The sequence below is a fragment of the Octopus sinensis genome, linkage group LG19 (assembly GCF_006345805.1).
Source record: "Octopus sinensis linkage group LG19, ASM634580v1, whole genome shotgun sequence".
NCBI lineage: Eukaryota > Metazoa > Mollusca > Cephalopoda > Octopoda > Octopodidae > Octopus > Octopus sinensis.
This window is the reverse complement of record NC_043015.1, coordinates 41121269-41143148: the sequence shown is the minus strand read 5'-3', so window position 1 is coordinate 41143148 and position 21880 is coordinate 41121269. Positions and strand designations below refer to the sequence as shown.

The window sequence follows — 21880 nt, the reverse complement described above, 5'->3', positions numbered from 1 at the left end:
AGGCTGTGTCGCTTAATAGGTCATCAAGTGTTGATGACGATGATGATGAGGATGGTTCTCTTGTGGTATTCTGAGAAGAATTTGAGTGACTCAAATTCTGTGGAGAAGAGCTAGAGGCTGTGTTGCTTAATAGGTCATCAAGTGTTAATGACGATGAGGATGACGATGGGTCACTTGTGTTATTCTGAGAAGAATTCGAGTGACTCAAATTCTGTGGAGAAGAGCTAGAGGCTGTGTCGCTTAATAGGTCATCAAGTGTTAATGACGATGAGGATGACGATGGGTCACTTGTGTTATTCTGAGAAGAATTTGAATGACTCAAATTCTGTGGAGAAGAGCTAGAGGCTGTGTCGCTTAATAGGTCATCAAGTGTTAATGACGATGATGATGAGGATGGGTCTCTTGTGTTATTCTGAGAAGAATTTGAATGACTCAAATTCTGTGGAGAAGAGCTAGAGGCTGTGTCGCTTAATAGGTCATCAAGTGTTGATGACGATGATGATGAGGATGGGTCTCTTGTGGTATTCTGAGAAGAATTTGAGTGACTCAAATTCTGTGGAGAAGAGCTAGAGGCTGTGTTGCTTAATAGGTCATCAAGTGTTAATGACGATGAGGATGACGATGGGTCACTTGTGTTATTCTGAGAAGAATTCGAGTGACTCAAATTCTGTGGAGAAGAGCTAGAGGCTGTGTCGCTTAATAGGTCATCAAGTGTTAATGACGATGAGGATGACGATGGGTCACTTGTGTTATTCTGAGAAGAATTCGAGTGACTCAAATTCTGTGGAGAAGAGCTAGAGGCTGTGTCGCTTAATAGGTCATCAAATGTTAATGACGATGAGGATGACGATGGGTCACTTGTGTTATTCTGAGAAGAATTCGAGTGACTCAAATTCTGTGGAGAAGAGCTAGAGGCTGTGTCGCTTAATAGGTCATCAAGTGTTAATGACGATGAGGATGACGATGGGTCACTTGTGTTATTCTGAGAAGAATTTGAGTGACTCAAATTCTGTGGAGAAGAGCTAGAGGCTGTGTCGCTTAATAGGTCATCAAGTGTTGATGACGATGATGATGAGGATGGGTCTCTTGTGGTATTCTGAGAAGAATTTGAGTGACTCAAATTCTGTGGAGAAGAGCTAGAGGCTGTGTTGCTTAATAGGTCATCAAGTGTTAATGACGATGATGATGAGGATGGGTCTCTTGTGTTATTCTGAGAAGAATTTGAGTGACTCAAATTCTGTGGAGAAGAGCTAGAGGCTGTGTCGCTTAATAGGTCATCAAGTGTTGATGACGATGATGATGAGGATGGGTCTCTTGTGGTATTCTGAGAAGAATTTGAGTGACTCAAATTCTGTGGAGAAGAGCTAGAGGCTGTGTCGCTTAATAGGTCATCAAGTGTTAATGACGATGAGGATGACGATGGGTCACTTGTGTTATTCTGAGAAGAATTCGAGTGACTCAAATTCTGTGGAGAAGAGCTAGAGGCTGTGTCGCTTAATAGGTCATCAAGTGTTAATGACAATGATGATGAGGATGGGTCACTTGTTATTCTGAGAAGAATTTGAGTGACTCAAATTCTGTGGAGAAGAGCTAGAGGCTGTGTCGCTTAATAGGTCATCAAGTGTTGATGACGATGATGATGAGGATGGGTCTCTTGTGGTATTCTGAGAAGAATTTGAGTGACTCAAATTCTGTGGAGAAGAGCTAGAGGCTGTGTCGCTTAATAGGTCATCAAGTGTTAATGACAATGATGATGAGGATGGGTCACTTGTGGTATTCTGAGAAGAATTTGAGTGACTCAAATTCTGTGGAGAAGAGCTAGAGGCTGTGTCGCTTAATAGGTCATCAAGTGTTAATGACAATGATGATGAGGATGGGTCACTTGTGGTATTCTGAGAAGAATTTGAATGACTCAAATTCTGTGGAGAAGAGCTAGAGGCTGTGTCGCTTAATAGGTCATCAAGTGTTGATGACGATGATGATGAGGATGGTTCTCTTGTGGTATTCTGAGAAGAATTTGAGTGACTCAATTCTGTGGAGAAGAGCTAGAGGCTGTGTCGCTTAATAGGTCATCAAGTGTTGATGACGATGATGATGAGGATGGTTCTCTTGTGGTATTCTGAGAAGAATTTGAGTGACTCAAATTCTGTGGAGAAGAGCTAGAGGCTGTGTTGCTTAATAGGTCATCAAGTGTTAATGACGATGAGGATGACGATGGGTCACTTGTGTTATTCTGAGAAGAATTCGAGTGACTCAAATTCTGTGGAGAAGAGCTAGAGGCTGTGTCGCTTAATAGGTCATCAAGTGTTAATGACGATGAGGATGACGATGGGTCACTTGTGTTATTCTGAGAAGAATTTGAATGACTCAAATTCTGTGGAGAAGAGCTAGAGGCTGTGTCGCTTAATAGGTCATCAAGTGTTAATGACAATGATGATGAGGATGGGTCACTTGTGGTATTCTGAGAAGAATTTGAATGACTCAAATTCTGTGGAGAAGAGCTAGAGGCTGTGTCGCTTAATAGGTCATCAAGTGTTGATGACGATGATGATGAGGATGGTTCTCTTGTGGTATTCTGAGAAGAATTTGAGTGACTCAAATTCTGTGGAGAAGAGCTAGAGGCTGTGTCGCTTAATAGGTCATCAAGTGTTAATGACGATGAGGATGACGATGGGTCACTTGTGTTATTCTGAGAAGAATTTGAATGACTCAAATTCTGTGGAGAAGAGCTAGAGGCTGTGTCGCTTAATAGGTCATCAAGTGTTAATGACGATGATGATGAGGATGGGTCTCTTGTGTTATTCTGAGAAGAATTTGAATGACTCAAATTCTGTGGAGAAGAGCTAGAGGCTGTGTCGCTTAATAGGTCATCAAGTGTTGATGACGATGATGATGAGGATGGGTCTCTTGTGGTATTCTGAGAAGAATTTGAGTGACTCAAATTCTGTGGAGAAGAGCTAGAGGCTGTGTTGCTTAATAGGTCATCAAGTGTTAATGACGATGAGGATGACGATGGGTCACTTGTGTTATTCTGAGAAGAATTCGAGTGACTCAAATTCTGTGGAGAAGAGCTAGAGGCTGTGTCGCTTAATAGGTCATCAAGTGTTAATGACGATGAGGATGACGATGGGTCACTTGTGTTATTCTGAGAAGAATTCGAGTGACTCAAATTCTGTGGAGAAGAGCTAGAGGCTGTGTCGCTTAATAGGTCATCAAATGTTAATGACGATGAGGATGACGATGGGTCACTTGTGTTATTCTGAGAAGAATTCGAGTGACTCAAATTCTGTGGAGAAGAGCTAGAGGCTGTGTCGCTTAATAGGTCATCAAGTGTTAATGACGATGAGGATGACGATGGGTCACTTGTGTTATTCTGAGAAGAATTCGAGTGACTCAAATTCTGTGGAGAAGAGCTAGAGGCTGTGTCGCTTAATAGGTCATCAAGTGTTATGACGATGAGGATGACGATGGGTCACTTGTGTTATTCTGAGAAGATTTGAGTGACTCAAATTCTGTGGAGAAGAGCTAGAGGCTGTGTCGCTTAATAGGTCATCAAGTGTTAATGACAATGATGATGAGGATGGGTCACTTGTGGTATTCTGAGAAGAATTTGAATGACTCAAATTCTGTGGAGAAGAGCTAGAGGCTGTGTCGCTTAATAGGTCATCAAGTGTTGATGACGATGATGATGAGGATGGGTCTCTTGTGGTATTCTGAGAAGAATTTGAGTGACTCAAATTCTGTGGAGAAGAGCTAGAGGCTGTGTTGCTTAATAGGTCATCAAGTGTTAATGACGATGATGATGAGGATGGGTCACTTGTGTTATTCTGAGAAGAATTGGAGTGACTCAAATTCTGTGGAGAAGAGCTAGAGGCTGTGTCGCTTAATAGGTCATCAAGTGTTAATGACGATGAGGATGAGGATGGGTCACTTGTGGTATTCTGAGAAGAATTTGAGTGACTCAAATTCTGTGGAGAAGAGCTAGAGGCTGTGTCGCTTAATAGGTCATCAAGTGTTAATGACAATGATGATGAGGATGGGTCACTTGTGGTATTCTGAGAAGAATTTGAGTGACTCAAATTCTGTGGAGAAGAGCTAGAGGCTGTGTCGATTAATAGGTCATCAAGTGTTGATGACGATGATGATGAGGATGGGTCTCTTGTGGTATTCTGAGAAAAGGAGAAAGTGGATAGCTCTACAGAGAAGGGCTTTCGATTGTGGAGTTTAATATTTCACCAGTTGTGCTAATATCAAGGACTGCCTGTGGGTTTTGTTGTTTTGCTGTTCTTAAATTGTTGTTACACATATATATATATATATATATATATATATATATATATCTTTTACTCTTTTACTTGTTTCAGTCATTTGACTGCGGCCATGCTGGAGCACTGCCTTTAATCGAGCAAGCTCGACCCTGGGACTTATTCTTTTGTAAGCCCAGTACTTATTCTATCGGTCTCTTTTGCCAAACCGCTAAGTAACGGGGACATAAACACACCAGCAGCGGTTGTCAAGCGATGTTGGGGGGGTGCAAACACAGACACACAAACACACACATGCATATATATATATACATATATACGACAGGCTTCTTTCAGTTTCTGTCTACCAAATCCACTCACAAGGCTTTGGTCGGCCCGAGGCTATAGTAGAAGACACTTACCCAAGGTGCCATGCAGTGGGACTGAACCCGGAACCATGTGGTTGGTAAACAAGCTACTTATCACACAGCCACTCCTGTGCCTATATATAAATATAAATATATAAATACATACACAGTGAAGGTGCATGGTTTAATGGTTAAGGCATTTGGCTCATGATCGTAAGGTCATGAGTTTGATTCCCAGCGGCACCGTGTGTCCTTGAGCAAGACACTTCATTTCACATTGTTCCAGTCCACTGAGCTTTCAAAAATGAGTAGTACCTGTATTTCAAAGGGCCAGCTTTGTCACACTCTGAAAACTACGTTAAGGGTACACATGTCTACGTGTCTGTGGAGTACTCAGCCACTTGCATGTTAATTTCACGAGCAAGCTGTTCCATTGATCATATAAGCAGGGACCCTTGTCGTCATAATATCACAAATATCTCCTTCAGGTAAAACCACCAATAGAAGAGAATATGACCAAAGACTGCGTGTGCTCCATCCCATTCGAACTATGGTTCGAATCTCAACCTCCTGCACCTTTTTTCTCTGGTGTTCTCCATATACTCTTTACTCTTTTACTTGTTTCAGTCATTTGACTGCAGCCATGCTGGAGCACCGCCTTTAGTCGAGCAAAGCGACCCCGGGACTTATTCTTTGTAAGCCTAGTACTTGTTCTATCGGTCTCTTTTGCCGAACCGCTGACGAGGACGAAACACACCAGCATCTGTTGCCAAGCAATGCTAGGGGGACAAACACAGACACACAAACATACATACATATATATATATATATATATATATATATACGACAGGCTTCTTTCAGTTTCCATCTACCAAATCCACTCACAAGGCATTGGTCAGCCTGGGGCTATAGCAGAGGACACTTGCCCAAGATGCCACGCAGTGGGACTGAACCGGAACCATGTGGTTGGTAAACAAGCTACTTATCACACAGCCACTCCTGTGCCTATATATAAATATAAATATATAAATACATACACAGTGAAGGTGCATGGTTTAATGGTTAAGGCATTTGGCTCATGATCGTAAGGTCATGAGTTTGATTCCCAGCGGCACCGTGTGTCCTTGAGCAAGACACTTCATTTCACATTGTTCCAGTCCACTGAGCTTTCAAAAATGAGTAGTACCTGTATTTCAAAGGGCCAGCTTTGTCACACTCTGAAAACTACGTTAAGGGTACACATGTCTACGTGTCTGTGGAGTACTCAGCCACTTGCATGTTAATTTCACGAGCAAGCTGTTCCATTGATCATATAAGCAGGGACCCTTGTCGTCATAATATCACAAATATCTCCTTCAGGTAAAACCACCAATAGAAGAGAATATGACCAAAGACTGCGTGTGCTCCATCCCATTCGAACTAGGGTTCGAATCTCAACCTCCAGCACCTTTTTTCTCTGGTGTTCTCCATATACTCTTTACTCTTTTACTTGTTTCAGTCATTTGACTGCAGCCATGCTGGAGCACCGCCTTTAGTCGAGCAAAGCGACCCCGGGACTTATTCTTTGTAAGCCTAGTACTTGTTCTATCGGTCTCTTTTGCCGAACCGCTGACGAGGACGAAACACACCAGCATCTGTTGCCAAGCAATGCTAGGGGGACAAACACAGACACACAAACATACATACATATATATATATAATATATATATATATATACGACAGGCTTCTTTCAGTTTCCATCTACCAAATCCACTCACAAGGCATTGGTCAGCCTGGGGCTATAGCAGAGGACACTTGCCCAAGATGCCACGCAGTGGGACTGAACCCGGAACCATGTGGTTGGTAAGCAAGCTACTTACCACACAGCCACTCCTGCCCCTAAGTTTCATCTATGTTTGAAATAAAAACTTTCTCACGTTTCATCACTTAACATCTATATTTCGTAACATTAATACTTTATTTATATAATTTAAGTGTATATTTTCGACGTGTTTCTAAATTTAATCCGTTGGATATAATTTTGATTCTTTATCACAAAATGAAATTGAATATATTAACAATTATTCGCCAATGTCCTGACAGACGTGTCCAATAACAGGTTCGTCATACACTTTTTTTTTGTCTAAAATTTCTTTGGATTCCTATTTTTCCAACAACAGAATTTATGATTGTGACCAAAAATTAAAAAAATAAAAGCTTTCTCAATTTTTTGAAATCATCCCACCAAAATTTCTTATTTTTAACTTCCTTTTCCATCTGGCAGAATCATTAGCATGCTTGACAAAATGCTTAGCAATATTCTGTCTATCTTTTCGTTCTGAGTTCAAATTCCACTGAGGTCAGCTTTGTCTTTCATCCTTTCGGGGTGAGTGAAATAAGAACCAGTTGAGTACTGGGGTAGATGTAATCAACTAACCCACACTCGCAAAACTTCAGACCTTGTGCCTATGGTAGAAAGGGATATTATTAATCAGACAGCAAGCTAGCAGAATTATCAGTTGGTTGGACAAAATGCTTATTACTATTTCTTCTGGGTCTTAACATTCTGAGTTCAAATCCTGTTGAGGTTAACTTTGTCTTTCACCTTTTCAGGGTTGATAAACTCCCACCACTTTCGTCAAAGTGCTGGCCTGGTGTCAAAATTTGAAGCAATTATTATCAATACTAGCAGTATTGCCTGGCGTTGCTCGGGTTTGTTTCAACCCTTTAGAATTGGAATTTTTGAAAAGTAAAAATTTTGCATTATGTAGCTTGTTATTCTCTTTAAGTAAACATTTTTATGGTTGAAATACACCGAAAAATGGTGACACAGCAGTCAAAAAAATCGTAAAAAATAGGGATTTTCATAGAAAAAAAAAGCACCTTTTTGATGTAAATAATTTTTGGTGTTTAACATGGTCCGATTTGAATTTTATCTTCTACGGAATGAAGAGCAAGCCTTCATCTATCATACTCTCAATTTTGGTCAACTTGCACTGCAGGGTCTCGGAGGAGATAGTGTTAGTTGAAGGCTACCAAACCTGCCGTACACAGACAACTTCAGCTTTATATATAGAGATTTGAATTCCATGTTCAAGAATACAGAAATTACAATTCTCCAAAATTCCTGTCTTTTAATGCCAATTGCTTACGATGAATCCCTATTTTGTGATCCTAAATTGAAAGATTGTCTCAAATTTTAATATTTCTGCACCATGCCTAACTACATCCCAGGGCATGCAACTGTGTTAACACACCATGTGTGTCAACCATTGCTCCTTTGTACCCCAAAACTCCAATCAAAGGATATTATCAGTGTCACTTCCTTTGGTTATTGGTTTCAAATTTTGAACACTCCAAGAAGTCTTTGGTTACTAATTGCTATTCTGGATAAGCTAACACAAGAACTGCTAGGCATTCATTTCAGCCTGATTGAAATAGCAGCCAAATCTCCCTCAGTTCACATCCAATTGAATTAATTATGAAAAGGACACTTTGACCTGTGGGTTTTCCAGATATGCTGTAAGTGGGGGAAGGGGAACAGATGAGATGGTTATGGCTAGAAAGTGTTTGATCAGTTGTCTGCTACTTAGAGCTGACCCGGGGCTGAACACCACGACCACCGCGACTACCACCATGACTACCACTGCCAATACCATAACTCTGGAGTGATGAAATATGTAAGTAGAGGAAAAACTGTGAAGGATGGAACTAAATCCGATAATGCAATTGGTCCCGACACTGGTAGTGGTGGTGGTGGTGGTTGTGGTGGTTGTGGCTGTGGTGGTGATGGTGGTGGTGGTTGTGGTGGTGGTGGTGGTGGTTGTGATGGTGGTGGTGGTGGTGGTAATGGAGGAGACCACTACCACCCAGCCTAACCCAGCTGTGTGTGCCTCACCTCACCCCCCACCACACTGCCCAACCATATGTTGCACCCCCACCCCCAACCATCCCAGTCTGTCTGTGCAATATCAAGCAAGCAGGATTAAGCATTAAGCGTAATTGCTGACTGATGATAACATGTCGCTAGGTAACAAGTGTAAAGTGATGAGGATGATGATGAAGATGATGATGAGGAGGAGGCGGATGGGAATAGTGGTGGTGGTGGTGGTGGTGGAGGAGAAGCGGAGAGGAGGGTGATGGTGGTGACGGTGGTAGTGGTGGCACAGTATAAGATGGAGACAAAGGCAAGGGTGGAGGGCCGGTACTTTATTTTATCGGCTCTTCCCTCATACGTTAACCCCCGGCTAACATGGATGCAACAGCAGCTCCCCGCGCCTCATCCATTGCTGGGTTTGCTGACTGGTGAACCTCGAGGTGACCCCAACGGTGTTGGTGCCCCCAAAAGAAGCACCCAGTACAAGCTATAAAGGTGGTTGGTGGTGGAAAGGGTATTTCAGCTGCAGAAAAAACCATGCCGGAGCAGGGGCTGGGGTACAATGCGGTCCTTTGATTCAATGGATCCTTGTCAAACCATCCAACCCATGACAGCATGGAACATAGATGTTAAATGATGACGATGGTGGTGGTGGTGGTGGTGGTAGTGGTGATCATGGTGACAATGATGATGGTGATGATGATGATGGTGATGATGATGATGGTGGGGTGGTGGTGATGATGATGATGGTGATGATGATGGTGGTGGTGGTGATGATGATGGTGATGATGATGATGATGGTGACGATGATGATGATGATGATGATGATGGTGATGATGACGATGTTGATGATGATGACGATGATGATGATGATGACGATGATGGTGATGATGATGATGGTGGTGGTGATGATGGTGATTAATTCCATATTTAATCACAAAAGACAAACTTTTCATTCGGACTGAAAAAAGGAAGTTTGAAGGCAATATGTTTTGTTTTGTTTTGTTTATTGTTTATTTTGCTTTATTCTTTCATTTGTATTTACATGGCTCACCCTTCACCATTGCTGTTCCTGCTACAACAACAACAACAACAGTAGCAGCAGCAGCAGCAGCAACAACAGCAGTTTAAACTCTTCTACATTTTATCTTGCCCTCAATTATACATGTCTTCCTTTATTCAATCTATCGCTGCTTTCTGTCCTGCTTTTTATCCTTATCTCACAAGTTATTGTGCACCCGAGCACCATAAGTTCATTATTATTGAGTGCGAGAGCAGGGAATGCCATCAAAGTGACACTGGGGGTACAAATATACGAAGCCCAGTATACCCATCATGACTACCCGTCTGATGAGGATACACCAGGCACATGCATCACAACCATATGTGCGTGACATGGTGATCTCATATCAAGATAAACAGCAGGTGGGGCCCAGTTAGAATCCCGCTCAAAAGGTCTCTGAATAAAGTTGTTTTTTAAGGATGTTGAATGAACCACCCATGTTTCCAGAGGTAAATTATCCAAACCCCAAAGAGTTCCTCTCAACACATGGCTATGATGCTCCCCCACTACTTCTGCTCGTGATCAGAGATGCACATATCGTCAGCCACTAAGGGACATGCTCAACTGGTTAAGGTCAAACAACTGACAAGCAAATCTGTGGCATTGAGCAGAATATTAGCTGTAACCCATCTTTTATACCAAGACAAAACAATGTACATGATAACACTTCAACTCAGTTAAGATCAGAAGCCATGAGAGCCACTGCCTGGTACTGCATCAGGGCATCATCATCATCATTATTATTATTATTATTATTATTATTATTATTATTATTATTATTATTATTATTATCATCATCATCATCATTATTATTGTTATTATTATTATTAAGGTGTTGAGCTGGCAGAATTGTTAGCACACTGGACGAAATGCTTAGAGGTATTTCGCCCGTTGCTACGTTGTAAGTTCAAATTTCACCAAGGTCAACTTTACTTTTCATCCTTTTGGGGATCGATAGAATAAGTACCAGTTGAACACTGGGGTCAATGTTATCGACTCATCCCATCTCCCCACCCAAAAATGCTGCCCTTGTGGCAAAATTCGAAACCATTATTATTATTATTATTATTATTATTACTATCATTATTATTATTATCATTATTATTACCATCATTATTATTATTATCATTATTATTATCATCATCATCATCATCATTATTATTATTATTACTATCATTATTATTATTATTATCATTATTATCATTATTATCATTATTATTATTATTATTATTATTATTGTTATTACTATCATTATTAATATTATCATCATCATCATCATCATTATCATTATTATTATTATTATTATTGTTATTACTATCATTATTAATATTATCATCATCATCATCATCATTATCATTATTATTATTATTATTATTATTATTATTAGTAGTAGTAGTAGTAGTAGTAGTAGTAGTAGTAGTAGTAGTAGTATGCTGGTGCATGCTCATTTGATAAACTGGAATTTTATCACGAGTTTTTGCTGACAACGAATCTCCTCAAAGCCCAGGAATCTCTTTTTAGGATTCTTGCAGAATAAAGGATGGTACTTTTCTGCAGGTCTGTGAGTCTCAATTCCAGTATCTTTCAGTCTTTTCGGCAGCATTCTGGGTGTTGTGCCAAGTGCACCAATTACCACAGAAACGTTATTGTTGTTGTTGTTGTTGTTGTTGTTGTTAATGTTGTGTGCCGAGTAAATTACTAAACAGCATTTTGTCTGTCTTTACATTCTGAGTTCAAATTCCACCAAGAACAGCTTTGCCTTTCATCCCTTTCGGGGTACCAGTCGAGTACTGAGGTTGATGTAATCGACTTACCCACTCCTCCAAGGTTGCTGGCCTTGTGCCAAAATTTGAAATCAATATTGTTGTTGTTTTGTTGTTGTTGTTGTTGCTATATATTTGGCATTAGGTTTGATAAAAAACTGCAATGGCGTCTATGCCCCTCACATCAAGGATCAAAGTCCTTTAATCACATTAATCACCTTAATTACCATATATTCACCTCTTCAGCAAGACACCTGCTCTTGTCCCTTTATCTTGCTTTCTTATCCCCCAATGCTGTACCCCACTCTGATGAGGGGGTCCTGTCTTATGGGTATTTAGTGACCTCACCAGTGCTGCTGCCACAAGATAAGCCCTCAGTGTACTCCAGAGAGTGGTTGGCACCAGGAAAGGCATCCAGCTGTAGAAACTATGCCAAAGTTGGTCTTTGACTCGTCTGTTCATGTCAAACCATCCAGTCTGGGCCAGCATAGAAAAAGGGATGCTAAATGATGATGATGATGATGATGATGATATACATATATATATGTGTGTGTATGTATGTATGCAAGTACATAAATCTACACACACACACACTTGTGTGCACATGCACACATCATCGTCACCATGATTCAGTGTCTGCTTTCCATGCTGGCATGGAATGGGATGGTTCGAAAAGATTCAACAAGTCATAGAGGATGAAGTCCTATCCCAGCATCTGTTTTGGCATGGTTTCTACACTCTGATACCCTCACTTAAACCAACCACTTTGCTAAACATATTCACACACACACACACACACACAAATATAAATATGTACATATTTGATTTTCTATTTTTTCTCCCTGTTTATTTTTGTATTCCTTTCTGCTGAAGAGCATAGGCTCGAAACGTAAAAAACTTCCTCACATTCCCAAGTGTTAAACTAATACACCTGTCTTCGTCTTGTTTTTCTGTAAATTTCAACTACATACATACATACATACATACACGCACACACACATACATACATACATACATACATACATACATATATACATACATACATACATATATATATATATATGTTTGCCAGCTCTGTCTGGCACCAGTGCGGGTGGCACGTAAAAAGCACCCACTACACTCACGGAGTGGTTGGCGTTAGGAAGGGCATCCAGCCGTAGAAACACTGCCAGATTTGACTGGGCCTGATGAAGCCTTCTGGCTTCACAGACCCCAGTAGAACCATCCAACCCATGCTAGCATGGAAAACGGACGCTAAATGATGATGATGATGATGATGATGATATATATTTCGCCATGATAGATTGCTAGCCACTACACATTCTTTATTTTCTCTCCTTGTTTCTTTCTGTGTTGCTTTCTGTTGAAGAGCGTAGGCTCGAAACGTAAAAGACTTTCTCATTTCCCAAGCATTAAACTAATACATCTGTTTGTTGTTTACACACCCGTCTTCGTCTTTTGTTTTTTTTTGTAAATTCTCACTACATATACATATACATACGCTCTACCACATTCACTCATGCTACATACACTCAAACACACTTACTATTACTTGTTCTTTCTCCATCTGATAAATATAATAGCTATAACAATAGAACAGAAATAACTCCTTGGCTCCCACCACCAGGCAGTTTTCAGCCTCCTCCAGGGTCTCAGTCTGTATGGAGCCATGATGATTGTTAGAAAGCCATGGAGACTGGTTCATATCAGTTCTGGTACTTCGGGGTCATCAACAAAATCTTCAGAATTCTTTCGGTCTTCATACATCACAGACCATTTCTTTATCACTGCTCTTTCCTCTTTGACCACAGCCTGGTTTTGGTTATTTTCATTAATAATATTGCAGTAATCGACTTTCGTTAGGTTTTCACCAACTTCCAGCCTTTCCACCTGGGCCCTGCATAAAAATGAGACAAAATTTATTGAAAAATAAAAAAAACAACAACAAAACAATATGGTAAAACAAATGAGAGCAGTGCTTGGCAGTAAAAGCATGTAATAAAAATAAAACCTTCTAAACAACAACAGTAACAACAAGAACCCTTCCTACTAAAGGCACAAGACCAGCAATTTTAGGGGAGGGGGACTAGTTGGTTACATTGACCCCAGTGTTTCACTGGTACTTAATTTATTGACCCCAAAAAGAAGAAAGACAAAGTTGACCTTGGCAGAATTTGAACTCGGAACGTAGCAACAGGTAAAATACTACTAAGCATTTCGTCCAGTGGGCTAACGATTCTGCCAGCTCACCGCCTTTAAGCCAATAATAATAATAATAATAATAATAATATCCTTTCTGGTACATACTCAAGCCCTTTGCTCTCTGTGGAGCATTAGCTATTGATGACTCTTCCCTGTTCTTGATTCAGGACTGTAAGACCTTCCTCTCCCAGGTCTTAGCTTTGAATTGTCACCAATTCTGTAACTTTACAGTTTTCTAGGCAGAAGTGTTGGACTTGCTTCTACCTCTGCGAAGGGGCAGTCTGTATTTAGTCTGACCTCTATCCTGTGACCTTTCCAACATGGGAGGCCATACCAGGAGCTTGTTTTCTGCTGCCACCGCAAGGAAGGACCATTGAGGCATAAAAGCCACCACATCACACCACAAGACTGGACCTTGTGGTGGAATGTGCTGAGTAGAGTTGACCCCTATTTGTTAAACTCAGAAATCATGATTACCGTTCAGTTTTAGGCTTTGGTTCCTCGTTTTTCTTCTCTTGTCTTTTATTTTTTCTGTTTGTAGGTTTAATTATTGGTTTCATCTGGAAAGGAAAAATTTAGATTGTCATAGCAACAACGATATCATGTATGGACTATTCAAGGTTTCCGCCTGTGTTTGTTGTTGTTTTTGCAGTTCTTGTACAGTAACACCTCAACAGTACCATTGTGCAAGTGGAGGCACATGGCCTAGTGGTTAGAGCAGCGGACTCTATTTACGCAAGTTGATTATCTCATAATTAATTAATCCATACCTAAGCATACTTAAGAATCCCGTTTCATGGTATTAGGACCATTTGTACACATATTGTGCCCTGCTAATATTTTGGGGCTTCAAGTCTAATCAAATCAGGACTGGCTCTCGGTCTAAGGAATCACGGGTTTGAATCTCAGACCGGGCGATGTGTGTGTTTATGAGCGAAAACACCTAAGCTCCATGTGGCTCCGGCAGAAGGTAATGGCAAACTTCTGCTGACTCTTTCGCCACAACTTTTTCTCTCTCTTTCCTTCTGCATCTTGCAGCTCACCTTGCGACGGACTGGCGTCCCGTCCAGGTGGGGAACCTATATGCCAAGGAAACCGGGGAACCGGCCCTTATGAGCCAGACATGGCTTGAGAAGGAACAGCATTGTGCAAGCATATGACATATGACTGCAGAACAAATTAAACATATGATCATGTAAAGTCACATTTAACATGTTTGGTTGTATTTGGATGTGGTCAGACCTTCCATTGCAGAACTAGTCCCAAGAGAAAATTCTTCACCTGGATATGCATGAAAACACCTTTTGGGCATACAGGAGCTGTGAGCGACATCATTGTATTTGTAGGATGCATGCATTTCAGCGTTTTTCCACTTTGTCAGCTACAAAAACCAAATCTTCTTTGCAGCTGTACACACCTCATCTTTGCTCGGTTGATGGTGTGTCAGAGAACCTGTGGTACTTACAGCTTGGTAGACTGGGCCATGGACACAATACAGCGAACCCAGCCACTGTGTGGTACTTACATACAGCTAAGCAGACTGGACTGGGTTGCTGAGAATTAAAAGTCTTCATCAGACAGTACAGTGAACTAGACCATAGTGTGACACCTATTTACAGCTAGGTAGACTGGACTAGTTATACACAGTTAAGTGTGCAGGGCACTTAAGTGTACAGTATACTTCACTATACTGTTATAGTGAAGTAGATAACTATGTGGTACCTATCAGCAGCAAAATAGACTACGTTAAGGATACACTTGTCTGTGGAGTGCTCAGCCACTTGCACGTTAATAAATGAGCTGCGACGTCACTGGTGCCAAGCTGTATCGGCCCCTTTGCCTTTCCCTTGGATAACACTGGTGGCGTGGAGAGGGGAGGCTGGTATGCGTGAGCGACTGCTGGTCTTCCATAAACAACCTTGCCCAGACTTGTGCCTTGGAGGGTAACTTTCTAGGTGCAATCCTATGGTCACTATGACCGAAGGGGGTCACAATATATATAATACAACAAATAGGGAGCTTCACTTGTTCAAACCAACAGCTCTATCATCACCGTCGTCATCGTCATTGTTATTATCATCATCTTTTCACATCCGTTTTACATGCTGGCATGGGTTGGATGGTTCAACAGAAGCTGATAAAGTACAAACAACATTAAGCTCTTGGTTGATTTTAAATTACTCAAGTTGAGTTGTGGTTCCTCACATCTTACCGAAAATAAAGATCCGGAAGTAAAATCAATCTTACCTTTGGCATTGTAATAAGAAGGTGACCAGTGGTCTGTGATCTTTTGGCCGTACTTCTGTCTGGATTGACTTCTTCATTTAACGACAGCTGGAAAATCTGTTGGAAGAGAAAGGATGGGGGTTAGGTGATGGTGGGTGATTGAGCACTGGTGGCCCACGGGAACCCAAAGGTAGCACGAGAATTCTTCTTCATGTAGCGTATAACAAGGGATAAATTACTACATCAGAACCTATGGTACACACACACACACACACGTGTGATCGTGTGTGTGGTAAGAAGTTTGCTTCCCAACCACATGGTTCCAGGTTCAGTCCCATTGCACGGTGCCTGGGGCAAGTGTCTTCTATTATAAGCCTTGGGTCAACCAAAGTTTTGTAAGTGGATTTGGGAGATAGAAGCCCATTGTGTGTGTGTGTGTATGTACTTATACATACATACATATACACATCATCATCATCATCATCATCATCATCGTTTAGCATGGGTTGGCCGATTTGACTGAGGTCTGGTGAACCAGACTCCAATCTGATTTGGCAGAGTTTCTACAGCTTGATGCCCTTCTTAACACCAACCACTCCAAGAGTGTAGTGGGTGCTTTTACGTGCCACCGACATGAGGGCCAGTTTGGTGGTACTGGCAACGGCCATGCTTAAATGTTGCTTTTTATGTGCCACCTGCACAGGAGCCAGTTCAGCGGCACTGGAAACGACCTCGCTCGAATGTTTATATATATATACATATATATAAAGTTAATCCAAACAAGAAAACAAAAAGACAACAACGCAAGGATGTGGAACAAATAAAGTATTATTGGACGCTCAGGAAAGAAGGGAAGAAGGAAGCCTTGGGTCAACCAACCAAAGTATATATATATATATATATACATACATACGTTGTTTGATGGTCGTAAACAAAAGTCCCCATCATACAAGTGGTGTACATCATTTCCAGTTTTTCGTATGGGAAAGTATAACTTTGCCTGGAAACAAGTAAGGTATGTGACAGGAAGGGTATTTGACCATAGAAAATCCACCTCAAAAAATCCCAGCTTATCTACACAAGCATGGAAAAGGGGATATTAAATCGGTGATGATAAATATGAAAATATCCTGACGTCTCCATCAGATGAAGTAGATACATAGCAATAAATGGTGAGAATAATGCTGTGGTGCACCATCAACAGAAAAATAATCAAAATGCTTACTTTTCCTTTGATTGTTGCTCGGACATAAAGTGGTTGAACGTCAACATCTATTAGCTGTGGATCCAGAAATCTGCCAAGAGAATAAGACAAACAGAAGCAGTAACTGTTTTTATAATTGTTACTACATATATGTATATATATACTCTTTTACTCTTTTACTTGTTTCAGTCATTTGACTGCAGCCATGCTGGAGCACCGCCTTTAATCAAGCAACTTGACCCTGGGACTTATTCTTTGTAAGCCCAGTACTTATTCTATCGGTCTCTTTTTGCCAAACTGCTAAGTGATGGGGACATAAACACAACAGCATCGGTTGTCAAGCAATGCTAGGGGGACAAACACAGACACACAAACACACATACATATATACATATATACGACAGGCTTCTTTCAGTTTCCGTCTACCAAATCCAGTCACAAGGCTTTGGTCGGCCCGAGGCAATAGTAGAAGACACTTTCCCAAGGTGCCACGCAGTGGGACTGAACCTGGAACCATGTGGTTGGTAAACAAGCTACTTACCACACAGCCACTCCTGCGCCTATATTTATTTATTTATTTATTGCCTACAGGGGGCTAAACATAGAGGGGACAAAAAAGGACAGACAAAGGGATTAAGTTGATTACATCGACCCCAGTGCATAACTGGTACTTATTTAATCAACGCCTGAAAGGATGAAAGGCAAAGTCAACCTCGGCGGAATTTGAACTCAGAATGTAACGGCAGACGAAATACTGCTAAGCATTTCACCCAGTGTGCTAACGATTCTGCCAGCTCACCACTTATATATATATATATATATATATATATATATATATCATCATCATCATCATCATTTAACGTCTGTTTTCCATGCTAGCATGGGTTGGACGGTTCGACCAATGGACGTTAAACGATGATGATGATGACACCCTCATTGCCTTCAGCAACGATGGCAATGGAAGGTGTGATTTGTGTGAGCTCTGGCTGCTATTTCTGATGGACCAAGGAATCAAAAAGATGGAGAAACTGTCCACTTACTTGTAACAAGCCATGTCAAGAAGATAAGCATTCTCTTCATTCTGGTCTTTTAATGTGAAGTTAATCCTGTTTAAAGAAACGTGAGAAGGAGAGAAAGACAAAGGTAGAAATAAGCGATTAAAAGAAATAGTAGTAGTAGTGGTAGTAGTAGCAGCAGTGAGTGGTAGTTGTAGTAGTAGTAGCAGCATGTAGTGGGGGAGGGGGCCAGTCGATTAGATCGACCCCAGAACATAACTGAGACTTAATCTATTGACACCAAAAGGATGAAAGTCAAAGTCGACCTCAGCAGAATTTGAACTCACAACTTAAAGACAGACGAAATACCGCTAAGCATTTTGTCCGGCGTGCTAATGAGTCTGCCAGCTCGCCACCTTCCGTGTGTGACAAAATATTGGGCAACCGAAGGCAACAAAAGGACAACCACTTGCCTAAAGTGGCTTATAGTAGGACTGAACCTGCAACCATGTGGTTGTGAAGCAAACTTCTTAACCACAGGGCTGTGCCTATAGGTCTACAGGATCAGGAGCATCAAGAAGAAAAATAAACAAACAACTCTTACTTTGGTTCGTTCATGTTGAAGGCTCTTCCTTCGTCGTTGAAAAGTCTTCGTGGTTTTTTGAGATTTTGGTCATCGGCACTACAACAATAACAACAACAATATCAACTGGAAATAAATACACAGTAAAGACATGGTAACATATATATAGATATATATATATATATATATCTATTTCTTTATTGCCCACAAGGGGCTAAACATAGAGGGGACAAACAAGGAGACATAGGTATTAAGTCGATTATATCGACCCCAGTGCATAACTGGTACTTAATTTATCAACGCCGAAAGGATGAAAGGCAAAGTTGACCTCGGCGGAATTTGAACTCTGAACGTAATGGCAGACGAAATACCGCTAAGCATTTCGCCCAGCATGCAAACGTTTCTGCCATATATATATATCATGTCTTTGATATATATGTATGTGTGTGTGTGTGTGTGTGTATGTGTGTAATTGTGTGCGTGCATGTGCGAGTGTGTGCATGTGTGAGAGTGTGTGTGTGTGTGTGTGTGCGTATGTGTGTGCATGCGTGCGTGTCTGTGAGCGTGCATGTGTGTGTGTCTTCATGTCTGTGTTTGTCCCCTAAGAACACTTGACAACCAGTGTTGGTGTGTTTATGTTCCTCTAATTTAGTGGTTTGGCAAAAGAGACTGGTAGAATTAGTACCAAGCTTAAAAATCGAAATTGCTGGGTTTCGATTCATTTGTCTAAAATTCTTCAAGGTGGTGGCTCCAGCATGGCCGCAGTCTGATGGCTTAAAACGAGTAAAAGAAACTAGGAAAGATATCTGCATGCACACACACACACACACACACATACATGTGTGCATGCACACACACACATGCACACACACATGCACACACATACATATGTGCACACATGCACACATACATATGCATGCACACACACATACACATGCACACACACACTCACATACACACATACATATGCAGACACACACATACATACACATATTCACACACATATGCACGCACATACACACATGCACTCACACATGCACATATATATACAGACACTCACATACATACACATATGCGTGCACACATATGCACGCACACACACACACACATACATACGCACACACACACATACATACACATGTACCTACACGCACACATACATACACACCCATGTGCGCACACACACACACACACACATCCACAGATGGCAGATTTGGGGATGCCATGAAGCACCAGCTTCACTCCTACAGGGAAATATGGTTTACAGATTTAGATTTGATGGAGAAACAAGATGAACCGCACGTTCCATCCTCTTTTTCCTTCAGTTTCCTCATGTGTTCGTGGACCTGTATCCTCGATTCAGGAGTGAACGGGACTTTCTCGTCCCAAAACCTACAGCAGGAAGACAAGAAATGCAATTAATTTATAATTTAAGTATAACGAGATAAATTCAAATTTGAAATGAATGCATTAATTAACTTTTGATATGGTCAACAGGCAAACACGTACACATACTTTCTTACTCTCTCTCTCTCTCACACACACACAGTAATATGAGTGAGTCTGTGTGAGTAAGTGCATGTGTGTGAATATTTCTGTCTATCTGTCTGACTGTCTGTCTGTCCATCTATCTCTCGCTTTCTCTCTCTTTCTCTATCTCTCACTCTCTCTGTATTTGTCTATCTATTACTATATCTCACTATATATATATATATATTATATATATAATATATATATATATACATGTCTCTTTCTCTCTATCTGTTCTCTCACTATCTATCTACCTTCTTTCTTTCTCTCTCTCTCTCTCTCTCTCTCTCTATATATATATATATATATATATATAAATATCTTTATCTATCTATCTATATCTATCTCTCTCACTATATACCTATCTTTCTCTCTCACTGTAGCTATCTATCTATCTCTATCTCTCACTATATATCTACCCCTCTCTCTCTGTCTACCTACCTTTCTCTCAATGTATGTATGTATGTATGTATGAATGTATGTGTGTGTGCATGTATGTATTTATCTCTCTCTCTCTATCTGTCTATCTAAAAACAATAATGATGATAATGACATTGATAATAACGACTGATTATGATGATGATGACTGATGAAAATGATGATGATGATGATGATGATGATGAATATAACAATATCATCACCCATATTTTACTTATTTATGACACAGGGCATCTAAATATAATACAAATAATTGAATAATTAGCAAACAAATCAATTAAAAATAAAAGAAAAAAGGAAACTAATTGTAACGCAGCAAAGTAAAGGAAGCGAGCATCATACTTGGTCCCTGGAGCCCCATCACGTCCCAGCCTGTCCACAGTCATGTGAACATTTCTGAGACAAAGGAGTATTAATAAGCAATACTCCTCTCCTATTATGGGGAGTTGGTGTATTTAAAAACAAACAAACAAAAACATCACAGGGTCAATAATCACAAGGTCAAACAAAGTTCCATTGTTTCAAAATTGTCACTTTTCATCAACATCCTCCCTTCAACACCCCACCGCCTTCATGACTACCGCCCCCCCCCCCGTAACACTTTGTCGCATTGCTTTCATTGTCGGCATGGTTGTCGTTTTTGAATTCTTACAAGTATCATCATCATCATCATCATTATTACCATTATGGCCATTAAGGTATATCTCATCATCATAATCATCATCATCGTCGTCGTCGTCATCATCATCATCGTCGTCGTCATCACCATCATCTTTGTCATTATCATTGCCGCCGCCACTACCACCACCACTATCAACATCACCACCACCACCACCACCACCACCATCATTATCATCAATGCCTATTTCTTTACTACCCACAAGGGGCTAAACACAGAGAGGGGACAAACAAGGACAGACAAAGGGATTAAGTCGATTACATTGATCCCAGTGCATAACTGGTACTTAATTTATCGACCCCGAAAGGATGAAAGGCAAAGTCGACCTCGGCGGAATTTGAACTCAGAACGTAACGGCAGACGAAATACGGCTACGCATTTCGCCCGGTGTGCTAAAGATATATATGTATATATATGTCTGTATGTATATATACATATATATATGTGTATATATATATGTATATATATATATGTGTGCGTGTATATATACATATATATATGTGTATATATATATATATATATGTATATATATATGTGTGTATATATATATATATACATATATATATATGTGTATATATAGTTGTGCTCGAAACAGAGATAAAAATTGATGGTGTGGAGGCAGGATGTATGTTCAAATTACATCAAAGTTCCGATGATAATATCAAATCATCTGAGTACAAGAGCCTTCGCCCCCACCACCGTCTTCACTCCACCAATCCAATAGGTCAA

The 21880-nt window shown here is 40.6% G+C and overlaps 2 protein-coding genes across 3 annotated transcripts in view; both read right to left on the bottom strand.

Annotated features, from left to right (window-relative positions):
- LOC115222056 (serine-rich adhesin for platelets-like) overlaps positions 1-11134 on the bottom strand; it is a 37792-nt gene extending 26658 nt beyond the window's left edge. The window contains exons 1-4 of the mRNA XM_036511192.1: positions 11003-11134; positions 3477-4169; positions 2658-3373; positions 5-1550 (exon numbers count right to left, since the gene is read on the bottom strand). Coding sequence (XP_036367085.1) covers positions 5-1550; positions 2658-3373; positions 3477-4169; positions 11003-11134 — 3087 coding nt within the window. The remainder of the gene's footprint in view (positions 1-4; positions 1551-2657; positions 3374-3476; positions 4170-11002) is intronic.
- Positions 11135-12731: 1597 nt separating this feature from the next.
- LOC115222179 (radial spoke head 10 homolog B-like) overlaps positions 12732-21880 on the bottom strand; it is a 76097-nt gene continuing 66948 nt past the window's right edge. For both annotated transcript variants that reach the window (XM_036511335.1, XM_036511336.1), the window contains exons 27-33: positions 19807-19896; positions 18526-18603; positions 17967-18032; positions 16948-17017; positions 15744-15839; positions 13974-14056; positions 12732-13191 (exon numbers count right to left, since the gene is read on the bottom strand). In XM_036511335.1, coding sequence (XP_036367228.1) covers positions 12996-13191; positions 13974-14056; positions 15744-15839; positions 16948-17017; positions 17967-18032; positions 18526-18603; positions 19807-19896 — 679 coding nt within the window. In that variant the 3' untranslated portion in view covers positions 12732-12995. The remainder of the gene's footprint in view (positions 13192-13973; positions 14057-15743; positions 15840-16947; positions 17018-17966; positions 18033-18525; positions 18604-19806; positions 19897-21880) is intronic.